This window comes from Phyllosticta citriasiana, assembly GCF_038021145.1.
Source record: "Phyllosticta citriasiana strain CBS 120426 chromosome Unknown IWZ02scaffold_14, whole genome shotgun sequence".
NCBI lineage: Eukaryota > Fungi > Ascomycota > Dothideomycetes > Botryosphaeriales > Phyllostictaceae > Phyllosticta > Phyllosticta citriasiana.
Genome location: NW_027117291.1, coordinates 293,084 through 308,720, shown reverse-complemented (window position 1 = coordinate 308,720; position 15,637 = coordinate 293,084). Strand labels below are relative to the sequence as shown.

The 15,637-nt window shown below is 53.9% G+C and overlaps 4 protein-coding genes and 1 non-coding gene across 5 annotated transcripts; 1 reads left to right on the top strand and 4 right to left on the bottom strand.

Moving 5' to 3' along the window:
• Positions 1–382: 382 nt before the first annotated feature.
• Positions 383–2,804, bottom strand: IWZ02DRAFT_78560 (G protein-coupled glucose receptor regulating Gpa2-domain-containing protein). The gene is made up of 2 exons (XM_066771210.1): positions 1,895–2,804; positions 383–1,847 (listed from the first exon to the last, which is right to left on the bottom strand). The coding sequence occupies exons 1-2, from the start codon at positions 2,489–2,491 to the stop codon at positions 810–812; spliced, it is 1,635 nt and encodes a 544-aa protein (XP_066619282.1). The 5' UTR covers positions 2,492–2,804; the 3' UTR covers positions 383–809.
• On the bottom strand, positions 2,805–4,062 carry IWZ02DRAFT_78559 (uncharacterized protein). Its single transcript, XM_066771209.1, has one exon. The coding sequence runs from the start codon at positions 3,970–3,972 to the stop codon at positions 3,118–3,120; it is 855 nt and encodes a 284-aa protein (XP_066619281.1). The 5' UTR covers positions 3,973–4,062; the 3' UTR covers positions 2,805–3,117.
• Positions 4,063–9,803: 5,741 nt separating this feature from the next.
• IWZ02DRAFT_460947 (uncharacterized protein) lies at positions 9,804–11,605 on the bottom strand. The gene is made up of 2 exons (XM_066768187.1): positions 11,386–11,605; positions 9,804–11,331 (listed from the first exon to the last, which is right to left on the bottom strand). The coding sequence occupies exon 2, from the start codon at positions 11,302–11,304 to the stop codon at positions 9,883–9,885; it is 1,422 nt and encodes a 473-aa protein (XP_066619280.1). The 5' UTR covers positions 11,305–11,331; positions 11,386–11,605; the 3' UTR covers positions 9,804–9,882.
• A 1,198-nt stretch (positions 11,606–12,803) lies between these two features.
• On the bottom strand, positions 12,804–13,472 carry IWZ02DRAFT_436196 (uncharacterized protein; the record flags this gene model as incomplete). Its single annotated transcript, XM_066766509.1, has 1 exon — positions 12,804–13,472. The coding sequence occupies one exon, from the start codon at positions 13,470–13,472 to the stop codon at positions 12,804–12,806; it is 669 nt and encodes a 222-aa protein (XP_066619279.1).
• A 2,000-nt stretch (positions 13,473–15,472) lies between these two features.
• IWZ02DRAFT_t108 lies at positions 15,473–15,594 on the top strand. The gene has a single exon. It is a non-coding gene; the product is annotated as a tRNA-Ala (tRNA).
• Positions 15,595–15,637: the final 43 nt, after the last annotated feature.

The window sequence follows — 15,637 nt, the reverse complement described above, 5'->3', positions numbered from 1 at the left end:
GAGCCGCGCTGTATTTATGTAGCAGCGAAATTGATGCCGGGCGATCGTTCGCCGTGCCTCGACGCGGCGATTTGACTTTGACGCGCTCCACCACTCTCCGGATGGAGAGATGGACGCCTGGGCGTGGAGATGGGCTTGGCTGTGATGTGATGAGCTGGTGCGGCGTGGTGCGCATTAACGACTCAGTAAAGACGCAGTCTGTGCAATCGTCACTTGATCGTCGGTCGAGCTGCGTGGTCTGGACTGGACTGACAAGAGAGCCGAAGCTTTGCGAGATCACCAAGGGAAGCTGCTCGCCGAGTCATGGTACAGCTCGAGTATTGTTGCTGGAGCCGAGGCATCGGACTGGAGAATCCCATCACTTCTGGGCCCTTCTCGTCGAGATTGCAGTCGTGTTTTCCAAATCGTATATTGGCATTTTCTAATAGACACTAGAGATAACCTTGCCTGGTACAACGCCTTTTGTGCCATCGTCCATCGTCCACCTACTGGTATTATGAGAGCGACGCCGTTGCTTCGCCTTCGTCTTCTCCAACGGGATACTTCCTAAAGGGATATCATTCCGGCCAAACCACCATGCCACGCCATGATGCCGCGCATTGAAAGAAAGATGCGTCGCTAACGTTGTAGTGCCGCAACACCACGCTCGAATCCCACGTGCCGCTGTTAAAAAATGAGAGAGAGAGAGAGAGAGAGAGAGAGAGAACAAAAGAAAAACAGTACATATACGTAGACAGAGCTGTGCGCCGCTTGCAACGAGCATTTTTGACTCGGGCATCAACATCAATCGTCAATCCATCACCGAGCAATCACTCCAACCCAAAATCAAACCCACCCTTCTTTTTCTCTTGACGCCGCACGCTCGTGCTAGCTCTTTCACGTCGCGCCGTCGACGTGTCGAGGCTTACCCTCTCGCTGCTGCCGCCGCGCAACGTGCTGCGAGATAGGCGCTGATGCATCTGCTGCGGCTCGACGTGCTCGACCGTCACCGACACCTTTGTCTCGGCGCGTACGCCGCCCAGCGCCGCCAGCCCGCGCTCGTTGTGGCGGCTCAAGCAGTCGTTGGTGACGATGCCGTCGGTGCTGTCCTGCGGCGTCATGGCGCCCTCGCGATCGCTGTCGACGCTTTCAGATCCGTGCGACCGCTGTCGACTATGGCTGTGTCGCTGCTGCTGGTGCTGGTGCTGATTGTGGTTCTGGTTCTGCGTGTGCTGGCTCATCCGCAGACTCTTGCCGCGCGACGCTCGATGGCCGTCTGCGTCGCCGCCCACGCCGTACACTGCTCCGCGCCCCATCTCCTCGATACTTCCAAACGCCCGCAGCGCCGATCCGCGCGGCGAGCGCGCGTCGCGGCCGCCCGTGATGGTGACGATGTTGTCGCCCATCTTGTTGCCGACCTGCTTGTCGAACGAGGCGATTTCCCAGCCCGAACCGTACGGCCCGCGGCCGGAGCCCGTCTTGCGCGGGTCGAGCTCGTTCGACACGAGGACGCGCCGTGTCAGCGTGTACAGGAAGACGTCGATCCAGCCGCAGCTCGTCATCAGCATGCCGGCGATGGCAAAGTACGTATTGGGCAGGTTGTGGCCCGTCATGGCCGCCATGCGGCCCGCGGCCAGGGGCAGCGTGAGGATGACGTAGGTGATGGGGTAGATGAGCATGTAGCGGGCGGCGCGGTTGATGCGGTGGTGTGTTGCTGAGCCTGAACCGGCATTGAGGACGGCGGCCAGTTGGCGCCGGAGGTAGATGAAGATGATGATGTAAATCAAGACGGTGCCGAATTCAATGGTGAAGATCCAAATGTAATGTAGCCAGAGTCGTTCTGTTTCGTAGTCGGTCGATACCCAGCACTGAAAAGATGTTAGCTCAGTCAAAATGAGTGGCGCGCGCTTCCCACCCATGCTCCTGCTGCCGTAAAGTACTTGGAGCCGTGTAATATCGGGCCCAAAATCGACAGGAGGACGGCAACGGTCCAAACCGAAACGGTCGTGCAAATAAAGGTTCGATACGGAAGTTGACGGCCTTTGACAATGCCCCAAAATGTGTGCAGTGCAATGGCAAGGACAAACATGCCACTAGAGACGTCGCCGATTTGCACCAGCCATGCTTGCGCGTTGCACGCCGGAGAGGGCGCTAGCATGCGATCTTGTTGAATCCAATGGAATGAAATGATGAATGAAACGGCTTGTTGCAGGTCCGCCAGCAAAAGGTTGTAGATGAGCAAGACATATTGGTTGTAGCCGACGTAGGTCTGATAGTGGCGTCGCCAGACGAGTAGTCGATAGGTGATCCAGCCGAGGAGACCGGAACAAGCGATGACAGAAAGGACAGCGAGGATGCCGATCGGCCACAATGTGCGCCGCAATTCGTCGGGTAGCGGATCGAGGCTCTCCGGGTATGTAGCGTACGAAGGCGAGGCACGTGGTAGAAGCAGGTTCGAGGGCGAAGGCCAGGTCGCTCTGTCTAGGGACGGCAGAGTCTCGTGGGCGAGCATTTTGGGTCGGCTTGCAGAATCTCCAGGGGACCAGAGGGCCGGGAAAGGTGGTCTCGACTGTTTAAAGCTCCTGGACAGAGCACCTTGGCCGCATGTCGGATATTCTCTGCTCTCGTCACCACTTTACAACCGACCCCAAACCCAACTCCGCAAGATCTTCCTGGAAAAACGGTTCAGAAAACGTGTTCGATCTGCAAGATCGACGGATGAACTTGACGAACCTCCCACCTGGGCGGATGATGGATATCTGGGCACGATCCGATTGAGCAAGACAAAAGGGAGTGAGGTGCAAACAAGCCTCAAAGGATTTGGCGCCAGGAGGGCGTGTCTTGTAGGGTTGGCCATTTATTAAAACAGGGAACAGGCTCATTGCAAAGGGCTAGGATATGCAGTGGGCTTGATCTTCGGGGTAACACTGCAGCAGCACGCGTCCACTACTGTTCCAGATTCCAGAGCAGCCAGCGGCATCAGTGCGTTCGCAGCGACTGCCGGGGGCCGACAAGAGGAGCGTGGGGCAGATCAAACCAAGCAGCAGGGAGGACCAAAGGATTAGCCGTTGGCGCGTGCCTCTTGTAGCAGGACGCCTGAAGATCGGGGTCTTTTGGGCAAAATTCCATTGTCGATGATTATCTTGCGGCGTAGAAGAGAGAGTCTCCGCAGACTGACGAACCTCGGGAACGCACTGCTTCGTGAAGGCTGAAGTAAAAGAGCCGGGACTGAGTCGTGCCAGATGGACGGTTCGCTGTATAGTCGGCCCGTAAAGCCCGTTGAGCCCGTTGATCGATCACTCGGCGATGGCTCATGCAGAAGCCACCCACGGACGAGTAAATTGAATTGAGCAAAGCTAAACGTTGGCGCCGGTTGGTAAGAGCGGCAATGAAGGAGCGTTGGCTGGTCAATTCCAATGCCGTAGCGAGGACCATGAATAACAAAAAGGTCATGGAGATCAATTTGAATTGACAAATATAAAGGACCCTGATGCACAAGACTTGGGGCTGAGAGAAGCTTTTAGCAAGCCTTGGCTGGGTAACGGTGTAGGGCGAGCAGCCAGAATCTTGGACGAAGCTATCGGGCACTCCGTAAAAGTCTCTACCAATAATGAGCGAATTAGCAGAGGCAAGCTGGGGATTAGCGAGACCAAACATCAAATCAAAGCAAGAGGGCAGCGTGATGGTGAAGATCATCAGGGGCAGAGACTGGTGCTGCGCCGCAAGAAGAGGGCGAGTCGAAGAGGCGGACATTGGGGGTCCTTGGCTTGATGCTTCTGGTGCTCCCACATCTGCGTTCGGCAAAGCAGACGTCCCCGCTCTTTTGCTCAGAGTCCGCGTCCCCCGAAGTTCTGCTCCTTGCTCGAATCTGCAATGATTGCCGTCGCTTCGTCGAAACGCGGGACGACGGGGAAGAAAAGAAAAGAAGACATGGCCCACTCTTGCCCCGAATCGATGCACACGAGTCGGAAGCAAACAGACAGCCTGCAGCATCTTGGGCGAAGCAAAGTTGCAGCCGCAACAGTCGGGAGAGTTTTGCCTTGGCGGACACAAAGGTCTCTCTTTCGGATCCGCTCCACTTGGCAGTCGGTCTGCCCCAAGCTCATCCAAGCTCGGCACTCGGGTCTATCAAAAGCTTTGCAACGGCGCGTGGACCAGGTGGTGGCGGACGAGTCAAAAGGGGTATCGTGTTGATGTGATGTTGATGTGACGCATGACTCGAAGTGTGAAGAGCGGCAGCTTTCCTCCGTCCCTGTGCTGCATCTGTGCAAAATCCGATGGCGTCCTCATGAATTTCGCTGATGGTGCATTCTCTGCTCGTTGATTATTGCGTGCTGTGTGGTCGAAGGATTCGGTCTTCGGCATCGAGCGTCCCGTCTCCGCTCTCGGGGGCAACCTAACCGCCACACCACAACACCAACATCCCCTGGCTGTGGCTGGTGACCTCTCTCCGGAAGTAAGTCCTTTCCCCAGCGAATCGGCCTGCATCCATCTCTGCAAATGCAACCTGACACCGGGATGGGGAGCCCCTTTAAAGTCGGGTGACGTCGCGTTGAAGCCCAATCAAGTCGTCTCTCCACCAAAAGTCCTTGTGTTTGCAGCAAAGTGCAACCAAAACAATGACCACTCAATCAACTTGAAGCCAAAGCGGAGTCCAGCAGGCCACGAATGAATCCTCCGTAATCGTATTACACACCGTTGGAGCCAGAATTTTGGCAGCTCACAGCCCACGCCGTCTCTGGTTGGTGATCTCCGAGGCCAACCATGCGTGTCGTCACACATCACGCACCTACCCATCTCTGGCTTCGTCGGCAAGGTGGGGTCCCCAACTGAACATCATTACCCTGATGGAAGCCGTGAGAGTGCGGCTGTGTCTTTCGGCATGTCCGACTCTGCTTTTCAAGAGCCACACATCCTGCTCAGAGGCGTTCGCGGCACAGCATTTCCCAGACCGTCGACGCTCCCTTTCTTTGGCCAAGACCCAGGATGGCTGTTTCTGAGATCTGCTGGCAGCCTGCATGAATGGCCCACAGAAAACGCCCTCTTCATGTTAGCCTTCTCACGTCGTAATATTCATCGCAGCCACACACGTTAAATGGCCACAATTCGACATTCAGCCCGGTCGAACCGATGAAGCCGACGGAATCATCCTGAAGAAACGTCCACGCGCCATTCCATCATAATCCGGGGGAAAAAGTTTGCCAGCTGCCTCGTTGAAAAACGTCTTTGAGGCACAGTGACTGCCGAGGGAAAAAAAAAAAAAATTCCTCCCTTGACCTGTCCGCAATGGTGAACGACTGCTCCTTGGGCGTCGCATTGTTGGAGAACTACAGCTCCCTGACTTTATCTACGGAAGTGAAGGAATGATCCTTGAGTGCAGTTGCATTTCGGGCACCACCCTGGTTCTCTTTGACAAGCACTGTGGAGGTGTCAAGTCAGCCGTTTGAAGGCTGTGGTCAGCACAAGCTCGTCTCGACGGGCAGATCCTCAACGGCGATCCTCCGCTAAACCAAAGGGCTGGACCAGGACCCAAAGAGATGCGGAGCCACAGAATCAGGTGCTTGACCTGTAGAAAAAATAGCCTAGGATGAGTCTTGGTGCGCTGTGCATGCTGCCGGGCGACGGACGACCAAGGGCCCTCCTCACTCGAAACTCGGACATGGCATGGGCAGACTGCCCCTTCGGGACTGGCTTAAGGAATTCGACTGGACAGAGATCCCCTTTTGAGCATAATACTTTCAGTACAGCATTGGGGCCTTGTCGTTCAAGTCCAGGGAGCCTTGGGCTGAAGGGCGACACCAGAGCCGAGGTTGTTCAGCAAAAGGAGGTATCGTAATGCCCTACCCGTCAACTGCATTTGAAAGACAAATGTCTCAGGGCAAACATTTCTGGAGGAGGCGCTGTGCTGGGCTTCATGCAGCAAGTCTGGTTCACCGGGCATAAATATGCCAAAGGAAAAGTGGACCTCCTGGACCTTTTTTATCCCTCAATCGATTCACTACCAGAGGCCAATCTAGCGGATGTGCCCAATGAAAACAGGCCGCAGTCAAGACGACACCAAGCCGAAATTTTGTCATCGTACCATGGACCTGGAAACCAATACACGCTTTCTCGGCTTGGTGATTCTTCGATTCTCCGATTCTCAAACCGCCGCTACGGATCATGACGATCTTAGCACGACCGCCCCCGTCGCACATCTACCGTCCTTCCCGTGCCTCGTTCGAGTCGTCTCCACTCAACCCCATTGCCACCGCGTTTCAAATTTCTCCTATTGTTTTTGCGCCGTACCCTCGTACCCGGTACGAAACCTCTTCACCGTTGACCCGACCGCGAGCTGCCAACTCCCTCCGGAAGGATTGGCTTCGCTGTTACGCCTGATGCTCGATGCTGGACCCACTCGTTCGCCGACTGGCGTGATCTGACCCCTAACCGAAGCGGCGAAGAATTCGGGGCTGATCTTGGCAGAAGATGAGCGCAGTAGCCGACGGGTGTCGGGACGGCGCTGGAGATCTGCTGGTGCGGTGTGGGACTGGTGCCGTGGCAGCACTTTGCTCGTGCCTTGCTCGTTGGAGAGATCGCCCGATGGACTGTTGGAGAGTCTGCTACCTCATAGTAACTAGGAGATTCGTGCAAGTGTTGTTAACGCTTGCAAATAAGGAGAAGAATGAGGGAGTCGTATATCCCAGATTCCAAGTCTCCGGTAATCGACGCCCTCGTTTTGGCTTCTTGGTGTCTTGTTTCCAACGACGACGCTTCAACGCCATGTAAAATTGCAACGACCATGTCGGACTGCCGGACAGCATTCAAAACCAAGGGAATTTTTGAAGCAGGCCTCCGCGTGCCGGACACAGAGAGCATTCAAACGTCACTCCTAGAACCCATGGTCACGGATGCTTCAACAACGAAGAAGTCAGCCTATGCCATTTCGCTGAGAGCTCAGTCTTCAAAATTGCCGAATGATGATGGTTCGCTTTTTCGTCGCAAGTATCTTGCACACGAGGATCCATGGTTCCTGCCAAACCATCAGCCAACATCCTTCCAGTACCCCAGGAGTGCTGAAAGAGTTGGAAGGCGGCCCACAAGTGTTGAATTTGGTGCACTTTTTGCCCAAGCATATCCCTTCGCCGGCGCTTGAAGCAAGTCCAGGTGTATACGCAAGAGACGCCGTGTTTTTAAATTCGAGACACCTCCGATCTCGGAGCACCATGAGGTTAACAGTCACATTCATCCCGCGCATCTGACGCGCTAGATAGGAGTAAGTCAGCGGTTCTAGAATCATGCGCTACCGTGACAGTGTCTTGAGCGCACACTCTGCTATGCTGCGCTAAGAAAGGGTATAAAACTCCCAGCTTGACCCTGCTTCTCTCCTTCATTCACAGGTTCGGCGGCGCGTCCTCCTCCTCCAAGAAGACCTAATAGCCGGTTATATGACTGGTGTGGCTGCGACTTGAAAAGCCAAAAACACAGCACTTCGGGCGAGTCTTGGCCGTGGCGTCGCGGCAAAGCGGATATTTCTTTCATGACGGCCACATCAAGATTGTTCGACCACTTTCTGGATTGGCCGGGGGGCATCAATTTGACATGATGCTGCAGGACTGCGCGGCTGTGAAATGGAAATCATTGTCATCATGAAGCAGTCATGTTCGCCGTCTTGACTGCTTCCCACCCGCAGCGAAGTAAGACCGACGCAGAACGCAGAAAACAACCAAAGTGAATCTTGCAAACACAAAAAAACAGCCAGTCGCGAGCTATTTTAACCATCTCAAAGACACCGAAAGTGTGTGGTGTGTATCTGAGGAGTCCACGTTCAGAAAGGTTGGACCGCGCTGTCAAGCTTCTAGAGCCTGGAACTCAGCAGACTTTATACACCATCGAACGACACACGAGCCGAGCCGCGCCCCGTGTGTGAGTTGTCACCCACGGGCTCTTGTCCGTCGAGTCAGAAGCAAGCCATGTGCCCTCCGTGGTGTCGTGTGGCGGGCCTTGCATGTGGCCTGCTCTTTTTGATGTGTATAAAAGACTACGCTTCATCGGCTGTGGAGCGATCCAAGCAAGCTGCGCAGCTCTCCTGTCGTTCAGTCAGGCGCAAAACACGCAGGAATACTTGGCCGCGGTCAGGAGGCAGCCAAAAAGGTTGCTACTTGCGTTCCTGCTCATTGCGCAGACCCAGGAATCACCACGCTGCAGAGTGCCAGGGGGTCTTCCGTCAGGGGTCGCGCTGCTGTGGCGCAGCGTCAGAAGACACTGATGCAACTCTTCGATGAGAGATTTTGGTGACGATCTTTAAAAGTCGCTGATGCTTCCCCCTTGCCTCCAGTGAAGTCGGATTCGGGAGAAGAAAAGGACCCGACGCGAGAGGGCAAATTCATAAAAAGGGAATGGAGTTGGATGACCACACCGGCGCAGTTCAAGATCTCCTAATTCCTTTGCCGGTGCATCCGGTAGCCCGGTTTGTTCAGAGGGTGTTTGAGCGAAAGAATTGGGCGGTTTACTACCGCAAGAACGTAACTGACATGATTTTCAGAGGTCAATGCCCCGCGTAACTCACAAGCTTCACATATGAGCTGGACTTGAGGTTACTTCCTCTTCCTCATAAGACGCACATATATACGCCCCGATGGTCGTCATAGAGTCCAGACTCGTGACGTTGGCCAAAGCCTCCCACTCAGTCTCGAGGTCCAGAGTCGCGTATAAAATCACCTCATTGTCGCTGGATCCTTTGCAGCAACAGCCCAAGAAGCCTGGGCCCTCCCAGTCAGATGAAAATGAGGCCCACTGGGGTCACTGCACTTGTTTCTCTGAGCGGCGGACCTCTGCCTTCGCATTGTCCCAAGCGCTTGTACCGCTGGATTCCACACAACATTTGGTCGTGTGCTTCAACGCCATTTTCCTGCGAAGAACCGCAGCGCCATGGTCGCGTAATGATGAATCAACAAAAAAGAAGAAGAAGAAGTAGATATTGCCAACATGGCTGCGGTGGCCGTAAACCAAAGTCAGCCGTCTCAGCGAATGGAAAGACAACGACGGCACAAACCCAGTCTGTAGGGACTTGAAATGAACAGGCTCTGCTAGAGACCGGAGCATCTTGAATGCGGCATCCAGACCTTACACTGGCAGATCTTTTACACGTAATACTGACAGGAGACTGGATTGAGGCCCCCTTTGTAGGCTAGCCTCCCACGTGGACAGCGGAGCGGCGCAACATCACAAGTCAAAGACTGAGCGCAAGCCCTCTAGGCCTCTGCAGCACTTGATTGACCTGTAAAGCGCCTGATGATTAGATATACAATGGCGAAAGTCTTGCTAGATGAGCCGACCATTGCACTGCTCCTTCGCTTCAACGACAAGCCATCAAGTTCGGCATTTACTCGTTCATCGAAACGATCAAGTCTTCCCATTGTGACCGCCTCTCGGGCGTGTCGAGAGTCCTCTTGCCCCTTTTTCAGCATCTGTCCAACTAGTACCGCTATCATGCGATGGAGCAGCGCCTCAGCGTCTGTGCATGATGTGGAGTCTGCATTGAGATCTTTCGCGGGAAGTGACTTGAGCAAAGACAGAATGAATCGAAGCAAAACGAAGGGAAAAGAGTAGTCTTACGAACTGCATTCTCGGGTTGTTCTCCTCCAAGAGTGGAGGTGCAGTGTAGCCAGTGGGAGATTGCGGCTGGACTACAAACTATCTGCCTGATCTGACGGGACTTAAGAAGATTGGCGTAGCGGCACATGGAGCCTGGCACGTGGTATGCGTGACATCGGCGCGGACGAACGCTTCCAGGTCATGTGCATCTGAAAGCTCAAGAACAGGTAAACATCAATCAACAAAGCTACTCCAATGACAATACAGACCCCACACACGACCACGCTTCCACCCAAATACCTCCTCCTCCTCCTTCTCCTCCAACCATCAAAAACGTCCCGTCTTGAGCAACACAAGTGCCTCTGCCGCCGCCATAGTCTTCTCCTCCTCAATCAATCCCCTGGAGAACTTCTCAAGCCTGCCCACCCTCTCCTCCAACGCAGCGCTCTCCGCGTGCAGGGCCTGTTTAGAGCGCTGCAACGTGTCGTACTGCGCCTGGGAGGCCTCATGAGCGCGCGTCAGCGTGTTGACCTGCTCCTGCAAAGCCTGGAGCGAGCGCGTCATGGGACCGAGCATCCTCTCAAACGTCTGCTGGTGGGCGCGCCACAGAATCTCGTCCTCCGCGCGCGAAACGAAGGACTCCATGACGTTGGCCGCCTGGCGCGTGTCTTGGTTGAGGCCCCTGTAGCTGAAGTTGCGGGGCTGCTGGCGACCGACTGGAGCGACGGTCCTGGAGCGCTTCTTGCGGTTGGCGGTGTTGGCGACCATGGATCCCTGAGACGATGGAGACTTCGCTACCGCCTCGTCCTCATCCAGGCCCATGTTTTCGTCGCCGTTGTCGTCATCTCCGGTTCCCTCCATTAACTCGGGCTGCGTCTGCGGATACGCATAGTGAATCGGCAAAGCAACCTGGCGCTGCATGTGCTTGAACATCTGCTTCCTCGCAAAGCGCAACAAACACAGCGCGCGATGTATGTCCTCAGCATCAAAAGTTGGCTCGCCCGTCGCACCCGGTCCAATGTTGGTGCAGTTCCTGAACAAGTACGGCGTGCGCGCCATGAGCTGCACAATGCCGATGGCTTGTCCGATGAGCGGCAGTTCGTCCTCGCCGAACAGCAGCTCGCTCTCGTCCGTCACATCGACCCTCAAATCCGCAATGACGGGCAGGCGATGAAGACCGATGCGCCGGCGGACGATGGCAAATTTGATGCACTCGCCGCTCCAGCCGTTGACGGGGAAGAACAGGTGGAAGATGTGCCTGTGCACCCAACGCGCCGGCGGACCTGCAGAACGCTCGTCTTCGACCGGAAACCACTTCCTATCTTCGGCGGCGAGGAACTGGCGCAGGAAGATCTCGCAAGAGTGGAGGATGTTCATCAGCTGGTGTGTGTGTGGCAGGCCTAGGTAGCCGCAGAGCAGGGTTGTTACGCGGTACGGCTTTTGCAGGTGCTTGAGGTCGCAGATGCGGACGATGTTGGGCGGCTCGTTGAAGTTCGAGGACGGGACTGGTTTGTCGACGTGGATTGCGAGTGGGTTGGCGATCTGCGCGAGAGACTGACGCGGGCGTTGAAGGGGCGTCGGGTTGGCTGGGATTCGACGGCGAGGATCGAATGGCATGATACTCATTTCGTTCTGCCGGTTATGTTCCTTCTGGCTCTGCTGGTATTGCTGCTCATGGCTCATTGCCATGATCGAGGGGCGCCGCTCGTTATGCTTCGCCATCATTGGAGGTGGCTCGCGAGGAGTCATGACCGGAGAGTTTTTGACTGCGTTACAGTGAGCTCAACGCATCCAGATGGAAGAGAAAGTAGAGCTGACTTACCTTGAAAGGATGCAAGCTGTAAGAAAGGCTGAATCGCGCTGTAAGCCAAGGCAGACCGAAGTGTTGCGTTTTGGCGATCTGAATTCACAATGGCGTGAAGATGCTGATTCCGTCTGAACTTCAGACGACAAAAGACGACACCACCACCAAAAAAGGCTCGACGGCGCAAGAGCACTGATGCACAGACCGGCCAAAAGTAAACTTCAGCACTGAATCGTTCTGTGATCCAAGAAAGACTGAAGTGTTGCGTTTTGGTGATCTGAATTCACGATGGCGTGAAGATGCGGGTTCCGTCTGAAATTCAGATGACAGAGGCTGACCAAAACGACACCACCACAAAACCACAACGGCACAGGTGCACCAGTGCACAGACCGGCCGATCGACGACTCCAGCAGATGGCGGCGGGTGTCAATTCCGTTTGGACACGGCACTCCAGGGAAGAGACTCAAGCCTGTGAACAACAAGTTCAAGCTTCGTCACTCCTTCTAATTCTAGTAGAGATGTCCCCCTTTATTAGTGGTTCAAGTTTCTATCAAGGTAAGTTTCGAAATCAGGGATCAAACCTGATAATGTAAGTACATTCATCCGTGGAGCATTCAATCACTGCTACAGACAGAGCTCAGGAGCAGTCATACGCTACCACAAATGAGCCTAGAGAGCTAACATCCACGACAGCATAGAGAATCAGAAGCTCAATTTTTCTCTCAGAACACTGCTATTGCGAGACGATCTAGGTAGTCTCCTTTTCGTTCTTTTCACCCTTCTTGGTGAGCGTCAGACGTGGCATCCACAAGCAAATGGCGTCGATGTGTGCCTAATTTTCCCCAGGATTGTTCTGGTCTTTCTTAGCAGTGTCACGCATGGCATTGAAAAAGTAGAAAACAGAATTTTCATTGACTGAGGGTCTTGTTTCTCTGCCGTTGATTCCACCGCAACCTGCCCTTATCTGGCAGTGTCTGTGCCTTTGAAGGGTATCTGAAAACAAAGCCCCGACCCGCTTTGTGGTCTTTGAATTTGTGTCCGTATCCCAATCTCTCGAGCATTGTTTTACAAACTTTTTTTTTTTTGGTGTTTTTCGCTTTGCTGGTTTTTTTTTTTTTTTTTTTCACATGTGTCTTTCCATTTTTTGACGACACGCGCGCCGGCAGTGTCTCGAGTTGGAGATCATTGTGCTGGAAAACCTGGATAATCGTCAGCTTTCTTGCGTGGAGCACGTCCTGTGAGAGTTCGATCGCGTACCGTTTTTGATTGATTTTTCAATCAGTTGTCGGCGTTCCTTTCCGAAAGGCAAGTTGCAAAAGTGAATCGGAAGCACCCGCAGCAAAGGGTGCTTCGAATGGCGAGTTTCCCATCTGATGCCCAGTATCCACCAAGCCAAGCAATGGCACAAGGCGTTACCGATAGACGGAAGACGTAGTTGTGCTGCTAGACTGCGGTAGCATTGCCACGGTCAATGAATTCGTCTTGATCATGGACGTCTTCATCCTCGCCGTCGGATGTCGCCGCAACTTCCGGGTCCTCACGACCGTCCGTCTCAAGGTGGCCGTGGTCACAGTCGGGGAAGTCATGCTTGCGCAGCCGGTCGAACATCTTCCTCCAGTATCCACGATCGTGGCTGTAGGTGGGGGGATGCTGGTAAATTGTCTCAGGATCCAAGCCATGCAGCTCGTAGAAGGAAGCAGGAAGATGCCAGGGCGCAACGGTGGCAGCAATCCAGTAGGCGTAGGTCGAGCGAGGCAAAGCCGTGTAGAACAGGTCCAAGCATCCTGTGTGGCTCAGCCAGAAGTAGTGGAGGGGGTCGATAGTTTTGACCCCCTCGTCCCAAATCGTCATCTGATGAGTGCAACCTTTGCCAATGGTACTGGTTGGACCGTGGTGATAAGGCCATGTAAGATGCGGGCCAGTGCGGAACCAGATGTTGCTCATTATATCCTCGTCATCGAGGATTTCGTCGCTGAGAACTCCTGACATCGCCATACAGGCCAACTGGTAAGGGTCAAGGGTGCGCATCAGCACCTCTCGCGTAGGGATGTGGCACTGCGATCCAACTGGATGCGCGAGCGACGACGTCTTCTGACCGTTTGATTCTGCCATGTTGCCTTTGAGTAGACCAAATATGATGTGATGTGTGTTTGAAAGACCGGTCTCAAGCGCACAGAGTCTCGAAGTGTGTGTGCCTCTCGCTACGCCAACTGGTCAGCCAAACCTCGCTCCATCTAAGTCAACATCTCGCTAGAAGAGTATTCTTACCTCGATAACCAAGAAAGAGCTGCACCTCCAATTTGTGGGCACCAAGCTGGACAGCAGAGCAGCGCAGAAGTGATGAGGGCGAAGCTAGGTAGAACGACGCAAGAGTTCAAGTGTGCTGAACGTGAGGCGCGTCAGGAGGAAGGCAACCTCAGAAGTAGAGTAACGCAGAAGTTGAAGACGAGCCGCGCGGCAAGCAAAGAGCGCGAAACCCTTAAGCACCTCAGCCCAGATGTTGCTGGAAGCGGTTGTTCAGAGCAAGCGAGAGGTTGAGCGACGCAGGGGAGCAGGCAAAATGTGCTTCAGGCTGTTGCTTACCACTGTAGAACGCGTGACAGCACGCGTGCCGACGGGCAGATTGTAGTGGTGTTGGCCGTGTTGGTGGAGATCCGACGCCGATATCAACGGCTTGTGGCCGCGCTCCGATGCAAGCCTTTGCGAAGCAAAGGCGCTTGAGAGAGGAACGATGGAAGACACACTCAGAGTTTGTGCCTTGAAAAGAGAGGGGAAAGGTGCATGAAGTAAAAGGGCGGCGGATTGGGAGTCTGGGTGGAGTCGAACTAATATTTGTCTCGGCGGGTGACGTTCAATACGACTTAGTCGCCGTTTTGCTGCAGACGGCACAACGGCCACTTTGCTTCAACCCTCGATGAATTAACTTTTCCATGCTCTTTTGCACCTGACATTACGAAAACGTAGAATGGGACATGAGTGTATGGTTGTTTGTGTACGTGACGCCCAAGTAGACGACTAAATAGACGTCTGGGGCACGTGCCACCTGACTAACTAACTACTAATGGTGCAGTTCTGTAACTCTTGAGCTCCCCTGAAAGTAAACTTTACGTCTTGCGGAGCATAGGCGCCAGCTTGACGCCGACGTGAGTGCTGACGCGACACTTCTAGAAGATTGACACCGATGAGAAGCTCGGCAGTTTTGGAAAACAACAAGAGAAGGAGTAAAAAAGAATCTCGGCCATGCTCTGCAAGCATCTCGTTTGGTTTTCTGCGACAAATCCATTTCATGGGCGCAGTCGAGGCGGTGCTTGCAACGCATGACACTTGGATTTTTCATCGCGCTTGATGGATCGATCGCATCCCTACACTTCTAAGTAGCTTCAAAATAAATTAAAGCTCCAGGCATGGTGATCCCATGGTGACATGCGCTAAAGTGGACAACTAGAATAGGTATATCAAAATACTAAGTAATGTGGTACGGTTCCCACAAAGTGGAGTTCTTTTCGACCCCCCCTCGCCAAAAGAGAGATCCGGACGAACTATCCACCTGGACTACCCCTGCACGACATAGCACCGAGAAACTTTCCTTGTTGTACGAGACTCTTCAGCCGGGCATCCCTACACAAACACAGACGTACGCGGCATCCCCTGTAGATAACTCCGTCTTGGATAGCCAATCGGCTCCAGCGAGACGTAAAACAATCAATCAATCAATCAATCAATCAACCCACGAAGTGGAGTCCCAGTAGAAGCTCTTTCAAGACGGTCTAGAAGGAGAACTGATGTTACCATGGGAGCTTCATACCTTGGGGCCATAGAACCAATGTGTGGTGTTAGCATTTTCTCAAGTCCGCCATGTACAGTGCACCGCTAACTTCATGATTCCAGGCCATACAGCAATTGAAATCAGCCTCCAACACACATTCTACGCGAATCTCACGCTCAAATCCTCCATCTTCTCTCCCTGCACTCCCGCGCCGCTCTAGGGGCCCGTCAGGCTTCCTAGGGGGCTTGTTGCGCTTCCTAACGCCCCCTAAACTCCTGCATTGTTCTAGTCATAAACGCTCTTACTCGCCTCCATGAAAGTCCTCCAACAACTAACACCAACCGTCGGGTCTGTGGTCTAGGGGTATGACACTCCCTTAGCAACATCAACAGCTCTCCTCTATAGGAAGCTTCTGATTGCGCTAGAATAGCATGGGAGAGGTCCCGGGTTCAATTCCCGGCGGATCCAGAGGTTATTATTCCGTCTACACGATAGGAATCCTGGTGTTCAG

What these genes read in the sequence shown, in the direction of transcription:
- IWZ02DRAFT_78560 (XM_066771210.1), bottom strand. Translation starts at nt 2,491, where the DNA reads ATGCTCGCCCACGAGACTCTGCCGTCCCTAGACAGAGCGACCTGGCCT. An exon ending in TTACGGCAGCAGGAGCATGG is followed by an intron (nt 1,848 to 1,894) that starts GTGGGAAGCGCG and finishes ACATCTTTTCAG; the next exon opens with TGCTGGGTATCGACCGACTA.
- IWZ02DRAFT_78559 (XM_066771209.1), bottom strand. Translation starts at nt 3,972, where the DNA reads ATGCTGCAGGCTGTCTGTTTGCTTCCGACTCGTGTGCATCGATTCGGG.
- IWZ02DRAFT_460947 (XM_066768187.1), bottom strand. Translation starts at nt 11,304, where the DNA reads ATGACTCCTCGCGAGCCACCTCCAATGATGGCGAAGCATAACGAGCGG.